Genomic DNA, 15,862 nt, shown 5'->3' with positions numbered 1-15,862 from the left:
CGGTCCGCATGTGACCAACGCTGTAGCTACTCCCCTTTTAAGCTTAAAATATAAAACTGAAGTCTCAATCTATATAGTCCAAATCTTTGCTAATGCCCTCGATGAACTGGCTTCATCTGCTCCTTCTGTTTACCTCTGTTGCCTAGTCAACCTCTTTGCTTTGACATATCTCCAGCCAATTTTCGCTCCCTCACCTCATTAAGAATCCTCATCAAATACCATTCTTTAAACTTATAAATGCTCATTAGGATGGCATAATCTGTATTGTTTGATGGGCAGTATCTCTGTAATAGCACTATATTCTTTTCATTTGTCATTGTTTTTGGAAGTGTCACTATTGTTATATTTGTTTATAACTTCAATAAAAAAATTGCTTTAAAAAAAAAAAAAAAAAAATACCTCTAGATTATTACCTTGGGGTGTCTAAATTCTACAAATATATACTTTTGTGTAGCAGTTTTGAATTGGGTGACCGCTACTTAGCTTACAGTCCAAACATAGCAAATTTTAGCGTTAAACCAATAATTCCATCTTTGTAGTATTTGGCCTATATTTGCTATAAATTACATTATAAACATTGACATATGGGGTATTCCTAAAATCAGGACAACATAATGAATCTATTTGGTGGAATTTTTCTTTAGTTACACTAGTTTTGTAGAAATTATTATAAAGAAAATTGGAAAAAAAAAATCCCCCACCCCATTTTCAATATTAAATTCCTATGTATTGTTATTTTATATACCCATATAGGGTGTCACTAAAAAGGCCTGTTTGTTAAAAAAATGAGTGTAAAATATGGATGTATGCACTTAACAAGAGAGCGGAAGATTAAGGTGAAACCAGTAGTGAGCTAAAATGTCAAAATCGCTTGTGTCATTTAAGCACAAAACTGGGGAAAACTTTGGTCTTTAAGAGACACAAAACTTTTTTTTTCTTTCATGATCTAAATAGGACATGTACAACAACGTTCCACATTTACGTCTATTATCTTGTTTTCTTCATTCTCTTGCTATCATTTGTTGAAGGAGAAGAAATGCTCTACTGTGAGCTAGCTGAACACCCCAGTGGTGCTAACACAAGGCACCACTAATGTGCAGTCACCAATCAGCAGCTAGCTCCAAGTTGTGTATTGCTGTTCAAGAGCCTTTCTAGCTATGCTTTTCAACAAAGTATACCAAGAGAACAAAGTAAATTACATAATAGATGTAATTTGGAAAGTTGTTTAAAATTGTATGCTCTATCTGAAACATGAAAGAAAAAAATGGTTTTTGCCACATTAACTAGAAGTGTTTAAGCAACAGCTCCACCCAGATTTCTAGATGAGATAATTATTTCTTATTCTCTTAAAATTCCTTTTGAATGTATGAAAATAATATTTATAGATGCTATTTCATCATCTGTAACAATATCCAGTGAATACTCTTTTTATGGATTTCTAACTAGCACCACTGTTTTCAGATCACATGAATGCTAATGATTCCTGCCAAGAAATAAACATAAAAACATATACATAAGCTATGCTGATAAGCTAATAAATACTAACTTCATACAGTTTTGTCACAGGAACCAATAATACACAATAAGACTTGGATATCAACAATAAGATGAAAAAGGCATATATTTATCCCTATCAGCTTATGATCTATGCTCACTTATTACCATGTTGTGTGCTTTGCTTTTTATAGTGTTGCAAATTAGTTTATCCTGCTAATTTGTATTTCCGTGTTATTTACAGGTATGAAAATGAACAGGCTCTCAGAGTCAGCGTTGAAAAAGACATTTATGGTCTGCGTAAAGTCATTGATGACCTCAGCCTCACACGAACAGATATTGAGCTTCAAATTGAAGCCTTGCAGGAAGAGCTTGCTTATCTCAAGAAGAATCATGAAGAGGTGAGTTCCATGATTTACCCCTTTGTCTAAGCAAGTGTCTCTGAATTCCATTCCTCAGGGCACACTAATAGACTATATTTTTAGGATTACCTTAAGTGAGACCAAGTTAATAGTCATGGTTACTGATCAGCTTATTATTTTGACCTGTGCTCTAGTTCCAATATCCTGAAAATCTCACTTGCTTGTGTTCCCCACTAAGAATGGTATTTAGAAATGTTAAGCAAACAGACCATTTTTACAGAGGGGACAAAGCTCAACAATACAAATACAGGCAATTAATTGACCAATTACCATTAATGAACGTTACAAAAAGAAGCTTAAATCTTTAGGGGCTGATTTATGAAAGTGCGAGCGGACATGATATGATGTAAAGTATCATGCACAAGCAGTTCTTGTGAACAGCTTGTGCAATGCTGCCCCCTGCAGATTCACGGCCAATCAGCCGCTAGCAGGGGGTGTCAATCAGCCCGATTGTATAGGATCGGGCGGGTTGATGTCCACATCCTCAGAGCAGGCGGACAAGTTATGGAGCAGCGGTCTTTAGACCACTGCTTCATAACTGCAGTTTCCGGCGAGCCTGAAGGGGGCCCCTTAGTGTTTTCTGCCAAAGCCTGTTTTTTCCCCCAACACATTCTCCAAGGAAATTGTATGCAGGAAATATACTGCATACAGTCAATTGACTCTACTAAATAGTGCCTTGTGTTGTTCTAAATTGTGTTCTACAAAAACTCATACACATGAGTAGTGAAGTAATTTATATGTTAGTAAGTAGTTTTCAATATATGTTTGATCGTCTAAAATGTCAATATTTCTGGATATTCATGCAATCAGCTATGTGTGCTGCTGAAAAAAACCAAAGCATAATAATTTAGATAACATATATTTTATACAATCTACAATCTAGCCTGAATATAAACAGACCCTTGTCATTTCACAGTTTTTTTTTATTGGATGTCAGCCTTGAAAACATTTTGAAAGCAGACCGAGGAATTGATACAGTGCAAATGAAGTTATTTAAAAAACAGTTCTATTTAATAAATAATAAATCAAATGGCAGAAAAAATGTTTCACCCATAAACCTAGGTTTAACAGTGAACAGAAAAATCACAGATCATCCTAAAAAGGATAGATCAATCTATCTCCCCAATAATGGAATGTGCACTCGGAGGTGGCCGCTTGCAGTGATTGATTCTTTTTGGAGTCAGATTATTTGCACAGATCGTAGTGTGTTGCACTTTCATAAGTAGAAATCCAGCTCTGACAAGAGCCAAACACAGCTAGTGACCACCTTCTTTCACATTTAGATGCATCTGAAACGTTAGAATGCACAGGCCTAGTATCTACACAAGAAGTAAAGAGTACTTTATAAAAAAATGTCAGTGGTACAAACTGTAGTTGAAATAAAATTCAATGTGCAACTAAAAGCACCTTTACATTTTTTTTTCTTGTCCTATAAGGAAGTTGGTGTGCTTCGCAGGCAAGTAGGTGGCTCAGTAAACGTGGAGGTGGATGCTGCGCCTCCAGTAGACCTTGCCAAAGTCTTAGCTGACATGAGAGTCCAATGTGAAGCCATGGTAGAGAAAGCCAGAGAGGAAACTAAGCAACAATTTGAAAAAGAGGTACAGTATGATCAGTAAATCTGATTCCTGTGATATGAATACTAATATTAGGAACTAGCATTCTGCATGTAGGAACAGTGACACTTTTGTATCATTAGATTTTTCACATATCTAAGACAGCATTAAATAAGTCCAGACTATCACTGGATGCACTCAATCTGGAACTAGCTGTGGAGAGTTATACCTTTGCCTGATTTAATTTTGTCACCAGTGGTATTGACTGAGGGGTATAGGGAGATGCTAAGCCTGCAAAATGAAGGGAAATATTAAAAATAACCAAATTTTATGTTTGGTCATTTAGGTATGAAAAAAGTCTATGATCTAAGCCATGAAATACTTTTAGCATTTAATAGTATTTGTAAAGGTAAAGTTTACCAATTTGATTTGAAAATGAATTCAAAATTCAAGTTAAATGCTTTTTCACAGGATATAATAAATTCATAGCTGCTGAGATGAGATGGGCGAATGTGGTGAAAGTGTAATTTGTTTGGTAGAATGAATAGTCCTGTGGACAATAGAATGTTCATAAGAATGAAAATCCATGAAAATTCTGTAATCAAATGTTATTTCCGGTTTGCCAGTACCCAGTTTGCTGCTAATTATGCAATTGTTGTTATAAAATAATAAAAAAACAATTTTTTTCTTTAGTGTAGCTGTCCCCCCTCATTACCCTACCCCCTCCCAGATCCCTTTCCCACAATGAATCACAAATAGGATCCCACTCTCCCTCATTACTCCTCCTTCTCCCTCACCCGCTCCCGCCCTCATCCAGCGATGGGCCGCTCACCTGCCTCCCTCCTAACCCTCCCACGCCACCAACAACCAGCACCATCGCTGGCCAATGCAGACAGGGCCACAATATCGAGGCATCGCTGCAATACCCTGAGAGTGGCTGGAAGCGATAGCAATTGCTTCCAGCACTCATTTTCAACGAGGACGTACCAGGTACATCCATTGTCATTAACTGACAATTTTTGTCATTAAGGCATTAAAGATAGCATTAGAAATACTATATTAAACAAATGTTAGAATGTTGTGCAAACATTCGAATTTCAAAACATAAACAAGATTTGTTTAATTTTTTGATAATGTTAACAATTAATTTAGGTTCTATTGATCTATCTTTTCTAGCCGATATTCATTGACTTCTATAGGTGTGTTAAATGGCCCAATACTTAATATCTTGCACATCAAACAAGAACCCCTAGCAACACCAAAAAAAAAAATGAAAAAGTATTTGCAGATTTTGTAGTCTAAAGTTGGACTCCGCTCCAGGATCTACTGAGCAGGTTTTGGATATCCTAAGACAGGGGTGTCCAAACTTTGCTCTCCAGAGGTTTTGGAACTACATTTCCGATGATGCTCAGCCAGCATTTTATCTAGCTGAGCATCATGGTAAATGTAGTTCCAAAACCTCTGGAGAGCAAAGTTTGGACACCCCTGTCCTAAGCACTTTGCGGGCTTGCTGGATAGTCACAGCACGCCCGGTCACGCTATTGGACTAAATGTAGCTTGTGCCCGCTACTAGACCAGAGCAGGAGCAAGCTAGATTTAGTTCAATAGCGCGACCAGGCGTGCTGTGACTGGCCAGCAAGCCTGCAAAGCGCTTTGGATATCCAAGAACCACTCAGTAGATCCTGGAGCGGAGTCCAACTTTAGACTGCAAAATCTGCAAATACTTTTAATTTTTTAAGTTACCGCTAAAATAATGTTATATAATTCCGCACTGTCTGCAGAATTATATAACATTATTCTGAACGTTTACTATCCCTTTAAGAAGCGGAACTTAAGTGCAAACCCTACTGGCCAATCACAGTCCTTGTTCTGGGGACCAATCAAATGGCAGTAACTGCAATACATCTTGTGAGAAATTAAGGAAAGCCAGTTTTGCAGGAATAGGCAGGAATAGATAAAATAACAAATATGGTATAAATCTGTGACATAACTCATTCTATCACACTGTAATGAACAAAACTTTACTGTGAGATATTAGTTTGAAGAACAAATTTTATTTAATCTAGGCCAGTGTATCACTGAATATGTATTTTCTAATATTGTAATTTTTTGTTTTGCCCAGATACTAGATGTAAATGTGGTTATTACTACAAATACAAAGGAGATAGAGACAGGCAGGACCACAATTGTTGAACTTCAACGCAGTATCCAAGGGCTGGAGATAGAGCTACAAGCAGAGCTGAGCAAGGTAAGTACTTGTACATGTATTGCAGACATATTTGACAATCAAGAGGTTAACACAGCATTCTACACTAGAGATATTAAAAGGTAAAGAAAAAATGCAAACCATTAAGGAGAAATATTGTAAAGGCTGAAACAACTTTTCTTCACTCTTAATTTTTTATTTTTTTTCTCTTTCTCTGAAATCCAAAATATTTTACATTACTTTTTGTCTTTTTACCCAATCCGTTTTCACAAATGCAGAGCTCTCAACTGTCCCTATTTGAGAGGCTCCCTGATTCTTAGCTCCATTCTCTGTCCCTCTGAGACAGCCATATGTCACTCTTTGCAGATTTTCCTTTAGCCCCACCCATGGAACACCCACAAACTGCCCTAACACATTCACAGACCACCCAAAAACACCCACAATCCCACCCACTAACCACCCATGATACCTCCCCTCCCAACATGGCTACACCCACAAAATGGTGACGGGCTCCTATCAACATCCGGTGTCCCTCATACTCAGCCACAAATGTTGGGAAGTATGCAAATATTTATATTTTCTTTTTACTGTTTAGTTTATCCTGCTTCACCTTTTCAGCAATATTCCATTTTCTCTCCACCCCCCCCCCCCCTTTGCCAACAGCAGTTCTAAAAGCATTGCTACAGAGAAGATGTTAGACATGATATTCAGGGGGAAAATAAAGCACATAAGTTATGAGAAACTTAAAAATTGTATTCATGATTTTGTCATTCACAATGTCTTTTGATTTTAGACAATTTCTTTAAGAAAATGACCCCAAGTTCTAATCAGTTAGAAATTACTATGCAGATTGTTATGCCATTCTAATCCATTAGAAGTGTGAGTGTTTGAATTAGTTAAGCTATCTGTGTTTCTATTGTGATTAAAGATAGAATATGTATTTATTTTTTATTTAAAAAAACATGAGGAATTTTTCTTTTTCCCTTCCCCGACATGTAGGGTTACTTCTTTTGTTCCTTAGCTCTGCTCTGGCTGATAAGGGTGCGGCACACGTTTTCTTCAGGGCCCTGGGGTGACCACTGAAATCACACACACATGCAACTGAGTGTTTTCACAAAAGTCCCATTTATTTGAAGAACAAACAAAGAATTTATAGTGATGTATACGTCATACATGAGGTCACAGGAAATATATAAAAAACGTAGTTAACTTCACATCTGCATAAGGGGCCCACAGGAAATAAGAATGTTGTTATAGCACATAACAGAATATGCCCATATAACCATTTGTAGAGAGGATCATATATTGGAATCATATGTTACAACTTATACAAAAAGAAACTTGTGGAATGCTGCATTATAAACATTTGATACAAGATTTAAAGTTACCCTCAATATGCTTAATATGTGAGATTCAAATTACCCATATAACATAATATATATAATATATATATATACACATACATACACATATACACATATATATATATATATATATATATATATACATATACATACACATACATACACACATATATACCCATCATTCCCCTCTTTGATCACATCGTGATCACATAACCTGTAATGTTCCTACAATATAAACTATCTGGGTCTACCTCTAATTAAATTTTGCAGTTGAACTTTTTCTGCATCTTGTATCATACCTGGTATTTTCTTTCGTAAAGTACAAGACATGTAACAGTTAAAAAATGTTAATAATAGTAAACAAAATAGGTGTAAAGTGTCCAGCATCTTCAGGTGAGTAATAACATGCCATTATTAATACTATTGGGATATACACAAATATCAATATCCCCATTAGGAAAAGGAAGATCTTGCAGGAATGTCTTGGATCCATGATTGAGATCGTCATCCTGGTCTTTGTGAGGAGTGATCGATACCTTATCACCCACTTCTCCTTTGTGAGGGGTGACCGATAGCTTGTCACCCGCTTCTCCTCTCTTTGGACAGAGTTTCACTCGTGAAGCGTGTATCCAGATGTCCTTGTCGTCAGTCAGTACGGCAGTCCTGGTTACAGCGATCACAGTGACTGGCTTGCTGAACGGGAAACCTCCTTTCTTTGCTTTATTCAGCTGGCGAATGCAGACCAGATCTCCAGGCTTGAAAGGATGGGTTGGTTCCTGTGAGGGAAGAGGTAAACGGGAAGACACATCACCATAGATGCCATTCAATTTATCAATCAATTGTTTTACATATTGTTCCTTCATACAATCTAAATCACCATTTTTAATGATAAGTGGGCCTTTTACCCATGGAGTCGGGAATGCTCTACCCATTAGGACCTCAAATGGAGACACACCTGGTTGTCCTATTTGGGGTCATTCTGATTTCTGCTAAAATCGCAGGTAAATTGTTTTGCCATTTAACCCATGTACCTGCTGTTGCCTTTAAAAGTTTTTCCTTGATATTGCGATTCATTCTTTCTACAATCCCTGAGCTTTGAGGATGGTAGGGAATGTGAAAGTTCCAATTAATCTGTAACCATTCTTCTAACTCATGTGTGATTTTACTAATGAATGCTGGACCGTTATCAGAATTAATCTGAAGCGGACAACCAAATCTGGGAATTATTTCAGTGGCTAAAATTTTAGCGACTGTTTTTGCATCTTCCCTCTGGGTAACAAAAGCTTCTGGCCACTTAGAAAATTGGTCAACTATTACAAGCAGATATAATTGTTTAGTGCCAGTTTTTGGAATATGTGTAAAATCAATTTGTAGATGTGTGAATTGGGGCTGTAGGTGGGGGTAAGTGGTCATGCTGGGCTTTATTGGGGATGGTTGCATTGGTCTGTAAACAATATACACATCTATTAATATATGCCTTGCAATGATCACCTATACCTCTAATGTAGAAAGATTGCTTCAACAAGTTAGTTGTTGGTTTTATACCTAGGTGTCCAACACCATGGGCTTGTGCTATAAAGAGTGGTGCACTGCTTTCAGGTATGCCCACCTTCCCCTCTTTAGAAAACAAACCATTCTCATCTAAAGCTAACCCATTAGTAGTCCAGATATGTCACTAGGAGTGGCATGTCCCTAGAGTTCAAGAAGCATATGGTCTGTAGGACATGAAGGTGGGGCTAAAACAGCATACATACAGATAGTGGATCCGGGTGTATGAGAAACATAAGCAGCCTCTTTAGCAATTTTATCTGCAAGTACATTACCCAAGGAAATAGGGTCAGACTTGTATGTATGTGCACGGCAATGTATGATCGATATGTCCTTTGGGAGTTGTATGGCCTCTAAAAGGTCATTAATCAGGTCTGTATGAGAGATGGTCTTGCCATCTGCTGAAACAAAACCACGTTGTTTCCATATCATACCAAAATCATGCACAACCCCAAAAGCATAGCGAGAGTCAGTGTAAATGTTAACAGATTTATTTTCAAACAATTTACATGCTTTTGTAAGTGCTATTAATTCTGCAGCTTGTGCAGAAGGATAAGGAATGGGGCCTGCATCTAGAACAATGTCTGGTAGTTGCACAACGGCATAGCCTGTCTTATAAATACCATGACTAGGTCGGGAACAAGAACCATCAACAAACACATTATCAGCATGGTCAAAAGGTTTATCCATCAAGTCGGGTCTTGGTGCGGTAATGTGGTGTATTACCTCTATACAATCATGATCTGTTGGAAAGTCTGGTGATCCTGTAAGTAAGGCACTAAGTATTTGAGTTGGTTCTGAGGATACACTACTATATTTAATAGTCAGATTTGTATTATTCAGTAATATACATTCATAACCAGAAAGTCTTTGAGAAGTCATGTGTTGGGTAGTGACATTTTTTACAAGATGTAAAACTTGGTGACTAGTGTGTAGTACTATTGGATGGCCTAATGTGATTGTTTCAACCATCTCTACAGCCATGGCGCAAGCCGCCAATGCTCGGAGACACGCCGGCATCCCTTGTACCGGTATTGCAACTACTTTGGAAAAGAAAGCTACGGGACGCATATTGCCTCCACCATGCTCTTGGGCACAGACAGCAGCCATGGTTTTACAATTGTCCCTCGCATACAAGTGAAATGGTTTACAATAATCAGTTAGTCCTAAAGCAGGGGCACTAATAATGCTAGTCTTCAGAGCTATGTAGGATTTAGTCATGTCTGTGGTCCATTGTATATGTTCAGGGCTATCCCCTTTTGTGGCTTGCCTTAGAATGGAATCATGATGGGAGCACTCAGGAATCCATTGTCTGCAATAATTAATCATACCTAGAAAGGTGAGCATGTCCTTTCTAGTAACTGGCTTTGGGATCTGTTGAATTGCTTGGATTCGTTTGGGACTAATGGACCGGTGGCCTTGGGAAAGCACAAAACCAAGGTAATCCACTTTTGTCACTCCTACTTGTAGCTTATGTTTTGCTATTTTATGACCTTCAGCAGCAAGGTGTTTTAACAGACTTATTGTATCTACTGTATTAGCCTCCTGGTTAGGACTACACAACAGTAGGTCATCGACGTACTGAAGGAGGATGGAACCTTGGCTGGGAGTCCATGACCGCAAGATATGTTGGAGCACCAGCGAGTAGACCGCAGGTGAGGCCACATAGCCTTGAGGGAGGCGTGTCCAGGTAAGCTGACGCCCATCATAATAAAAAGCCATAAGTAGCTGTGTCTCAGGGTCCAATCGGACTGAAAAAAATGCGTTAGCTAAATCAATGACTGTAAATATACAGGCATCATGTGGAATGGCTGTGAGTAAGGTTGTAACATCTGGGACTATTGGGGAAATTGGGATTACTATTTCATTAATTGCCCTTAGGTCTTGTACTAACCTATATTCATTGTCTTTCTTTGGGATCGGATTTATTGGGGTATTATAGGGAGAAACTACTGGACGGAGGATTCCTTGTTTAAGGAATTCCTCTATCATGGGTCTTATCCCTTCTTTCTTTTCTCTAGACAATGGATATTGTTTAATAAACACTGGAGTAGTATTAGGTTTTAATCTGGCTTTATATGGGGTACACTGAACTAAACCAACGTCAAGTTTTGAAGATGCCCATACAGAGGATGGGACATCTGTCAATATGTCATTAAAAAAACACAGGTTAGTGGACCCTAGACTCACGTCTAACCCACCCTGTCTAGTGACAGCTACTTTCAAACCAAGGGGACCCATAAGATCACGACCCAAAAGGTTAAGGGGACACCCAGTTATAATACGAAATGGGTGCAAAAGTTGTTGGCCAGTACAGGGTACCCTAACTTTAAGTGGCGGTGTGATGCGAGTCTGAGTCAGCACTCCATTAAACCCTAGAGAAGGTTCAGATTTTCCAGTAATGCCATCATACATATCTGAGCATAAGGCAGAGCATGTAGCTCCTGTGTCTACTAGAAATGGTAGGGGTTCTCCCTCTACTTCTAGGACTAAGTACGGTTGCTCATGATAACTTGTTGACACCACTGGAAAAATTGGAGTGCTACCTTCTAGGCAGCCCTATGGCCATTGTATGTTGTGTTTGGGTGCCTCCATGGGTGAAGGGGCTATGTAAGGCTGTCTGTTATACTGTCGGGGATTGTAAGGGGGGCCAGAATTATTAGGGGGTTTTGGGCATTCATTTTTCCAATGTCCCTGTATCCCAGAAGTGAAAACAATGTGTTCTGTTTGAAGTATAATTCCCTCTAGCTCTTCCTCTAGCTCTCCCTTTACCTCTCACATACATTCTATTACTCCCTGTATTATCCCTTTCCCTGGCCTGGAATGGTTCACAATGTTGTAAACTCTGCTTTTGATAAAAAGCAGCGTTTTTTTCCTTCTAATTTCCTGATTTCAAAACAACCTGCCCCTTCTTTTTCATGAATTCTTTTCAAGAATTCTGCTGGAGTCAACTCTGGCCAATCAGAGACAAGTTGTTTCACCAACAAAGAAAGCTGAGGTTGCATATTACTAATGCAAGTCTGGACCTTCAGAGAGCCCATTGCATCTCCTGATTCCATTCCAGCCTCTTCCTTCCAGCATTTATAAAAACGCTTAACAAATTCTACTACTATTTCCTTTGTATTCTGTTTGCACGCTAGTGCAATTGACATACTTTGTTTATCCTTCCATATTCTATGCATTTCTATACTTAATTCTGTCCACATTTCATCAAGTCCCTCACGTTTGTTTAGGGCATAGTTAATTGTTGGATCTCGACTCAATTTACTAATACTCTTTACATTACCCCACTCCCAACCTGATTCAGGGTCATAGTCTAGAAGTGCATCAATAATAATTCTTATATCTGTCTGTGTCATGTTTTGTCCTTGTAACATTCTTTTTAAATACATAATACAAGCTGATGGATGTTGATGGGGGTTTGGGGCTCCCTTAGTAATTTCCCTTAATTCACCCGGGGACAAAGATTTAATAATTAATTGGTCTCCCACAGTAAGAAATGGCATACTAGCTTCTGGTACAGCTGCCTCCTCCTCCTCTACTTCTTCATTCCCTCTTTTATATTGTGGGGTTATTGTAGGGGGTAGGAAGGTGTTACTGGTTCAACCTTAATTGGGGGTTTGGGCATAATTGGGGGTTTAGTGACCTGGTATCGGGGAGTTACAGAAGGTCCTGGCAAGGTCCATTCCTGGGGTACCTGAGCAGAGGCAATAGCAATAGTCTCTAAATCTATGTCACTAGGGGATGGGAGGCTAGGATATAGTCTGTTATATGATGGCAAAGGTAGGTGAGGGGCATTATATGGCGCAGGGGGGGGGGGGTGAATATGCTTTCTGTCTTTGCTTCTCACTTTTACCCTTCTTTTTATTCCCATCTATATCAATGTATCGCCAGTATGGAGCAACAGTCAGCCAATTTTCCCCACCCTTTTTCATATAATCCATATTCCATCTTGGATCACCATTATACCATGGAAATGCCTCTTCATCACCTAGACACAACCCTTTTACCATATTCATATGAAATGTATCATTATCCCCCTCTCTGGGGAATGGATCAGAGCTTCTCATAGCTTCTGTCCAATCTGCCATATTCTGAACCCAAGGAATAATATACATAAACCCATCGGGCGACACCCTTCCCACATAATCTTTACAATTTTCACCTGGTCTAGGTGATGGAAATTGTTTAGACTGGGATTTGCCCATTCTCAACTCCTAACTTATCTTTTAAAACATTTACAACAAAATATAATACAACACAAAAAAAATAAATAAAAAAAAAATAATAAAAAATAATAAAAATAAAAAATACAATACCTTTACCTTTAAGAGCAATTAATTATTGAATCTTTTTGCAAAAAAACACATTAACTAGAATGGTTGTACTCCGTTAACAGTTATTGTGCTTAATGCTTAAGTTTACAACAATGCTAACTGCTGATCCTTTCAGTAGTTTCTGGCATTAATTATCTCTAGGTCAAAGGTCACCCTTCACCAGAAAAAAATGTAGCATTTTAACTAACATTCAGAAACAGCAATACATATAAGCAACAGTTTACTTTCTTAATACTTTAAACAATAAGCAGTATTTTACTTCCTTAACACTTTATACAAATAAACAGTATTTTGCCATACAGCATATTTAAAAGCAAGCAGCATAAGAATTCATATAAACAATGCAGTATTTATCTTATAACTTTAAAGCAATGTTAGCCATACAGCAATATTTCAAAAGCAAGCAGCAAGAAAATGTGTGGTTTAACCCTTCAACCAGACTTAATATAACCTGATTTCTACCAAAGAAATCTTATTCCCTTTTTATTTTTTATTTTTTTATCAAAGATTTTATTAGAATCTACCAAAGATTCATATATATATTTAACCTGATTTCTACCAAAAAAATCTACTATTCCTCTTTTAGAATCTACCAAAGATTCACATATATATTCCCCAACTATTCCTATGTAAAATGAAACTTAAGGGGTCTCGTGGTAAGAGAAAAAAGGTCAGAATAAAAAGGACTCTTTGTTCAGCTTACCTTCCGAGAGTTCCCTGTTTCATCCCACTTCTGACACCAGTTTTGTAGGGTTACTTCTTTTGTTCCTTAGCTCTGCTCTGGCTGATAAGGGTGCGGCACACGTTTTCTTCAGGGCCCTGGGGTGACCACTGAAATCACACACACATGCAACTGAGTGTTTTCACAAAAGTCCCATTTATTTGAAGAACACACAAAGAATTTATAGTGATGTATACGTCATACATGAGGTCACAGGAAATATATAAAAAACGTAGTTAACTTCACATCTGCATAAGGGGCCCACAGGAAATAAGAATGTTGTTATAGCACATAACAGAATATGCCCATATAACCATTTGTAGAGAGGATCATATATTGGAACCATATGTTACAACTTATACAAAAAGAAACTTGTGGAATGCTGCATTATAAACATTTGATACAAGATTTAAAGTTACCCTCAATATGCTTAATATGTGAGATTCAAATTACCCATATTACATAATATATATATAATATATATATATATATATATATACACATACATACACATATACACATATATATATATATATATATATATATATATATATATATATATATATATATATATATATATATATATATATATATATACATATACATACACATACATACACACATATATACCCATCACGACACACCTGAAATGATCAATCTTATACTACAACACTCCCTAACCCTTCCTAGGGGACTGAACCCTTTATCTCACTCTAAACTATTCAAATCTTACCAATAGAAAACTAATTTGAGGCAGATACTTAACCCATTACACCTGTACACTGTACAATGGTTGAGTTAACTTGCAACTGTTATTATTTTATCATTTCTACATTTGTGTTGCCTGTTTTACTTTAAACTATTGTACCTGTTGAATTATATGCTTAAATAAAAAGATGACATTAAAAAAAAAAAGAAACGAGGAAAAAACTGTAGGAGAGATGCTTTTTTGTGGGGTTTTCTCAGACCTATAAGAAAGCAAAACATACTCAGCCAACTTATTAAATATTTCATGTTTATTAGTATGTTAGACTGATTATAACATTTAAACAAAATCACAAATCAGGTTAAAGTTAATGAAATAGTTAACTACATTAACTATAGAAAGCCCCACACATCTTATGTATCTTCTTTAATCTACAGAAAAATGGATTGAGTGCTACCCTTGATAACATCAATGCCCAGTATGCTGCACAGCTATCACAGATACAGTCAAGGATTGCAAACCTTGAAACTCAGCTGGTTGAAATACGATCTGACATGTCACGCCACTCTCAGGATTATGAGCTACTCTTGAACATCAAAATCCGCCTGGAAGAAGAGATTGCCACTTACCGTCGTCTTCTGGAAGGAGAAGATATAAAGTGAGTGAGGGTTTAAATACTTGCAGGAATATTATAATCACAAAGTCTTATTTACTTAAAACTCTTGCCTATTTTAAATGAATGTGGTCATAAAGATTTAAAGCAAATAGGCATATGTATTATTCTCATTATGAATGCAAATTTGTGACAAAAACACTGATATTCATTTTGTTTTCATGAAACGAATATCCAAACTAATGCATTAACTAACATAAAGAAACAAACAAATACTAACAAAATGCATTAGTATACATTTGTTTCCTTTAAATTAGCTTTAAAAGATTAAATACTTACCTGTAGTGCACTGGAGACCGGTCTCAATCTCAACACTTCTTCACTCAATCTCAACACTTCTAATTGGAGGTTTAGAGTGGTGGATCCCAGAGTCTGCTCTAAAGTAGAAGGTCCTTAAAGGGACATTAAACCTTAAAAATAATGTTATATAATTCTGCACATAGTGCAGAATTATATAACATTATATTAGCCAAACATTTATAAAACATAATATACCCTATAATTTTTTTTTTAAAAAACGCTGTTTTACAGACCCGCTCTCTGTACTCTGCTGAGCGGGTCTGTTATATTTACTCAGCGCATCGGGCCAGCTGTATAGTCACAGCCCGGCCCGACCGCGCCATAGCACTAAGTGCAACTCGCTCCTGCTGTCAGACAGAGCAGGAGCGAGCTGCACTTAGTGCTATGGCGCGGTCGGGCCGGGCTGTGACTATACAACTGGCCCGATGCGCTGAGTAAATATAACAGACCCGCTCAGCAGAGTACAGAGAGTGGGTCTGTAAAACAGCGTTTTTTAAAAAAAATTAATAGGGTATATTATGTTTTATAAATGTTTGGC

At 37.4% G+C, this 15,862-nt stretch overlaps 1 protein-coding gene across 2 annotated transcripts in view; it reads left to right on the top strand.

Annotated features, from left to right (window-relative positions):
- The window catches only part of LOC128645566 (keratin, type I cytoskeletal 42), a 113,485-nt gene that overhangs the window by 91,594 nt on the left and 6,029 nt on the right, over positions 1-15,862 (top strand). For both annotated transcript variants that reach the window (XM_053698642.1, XM_053698632.1), the window contains 4 exons: positions 1,739-1,895; positions 3,353-3,514; positions 5,592-5,717; positions 14,789-15,009. In XM_053698642.1, coding sequence (XP_053554617.1) covers positions 1,739-1,895; positions 3,353-3,514; positions 5,592-5,717; positions 14,789-15,009 — 666 coding nt within the window. The remainder of the gene's footprint in view (positions 1-1,738; positions 1,896-3,352; positions 3,515-5,591; positions 5,718-14,788; positions 15,010-15,862) is intronic.

This window comes from Bombina bombina, chromosome 1 (assembly GCF_027579735.1).
Source record: "Bombina bombina isolate aBomBom1 chromosome 1, aBomBom1.pri, whole genome shotgun sequence".
Lineage (NCBI taxonomy): Eukaryota > Metazoa > Chordata > Amphibia > Anura > Bombinatoridae > Bombina > Bombina bombina.
The sequence above is the reverse complement of the archived record's forward strand: the minus strand, read 5'-3'. Positions and strand labels throughout refer to the sequence as shown.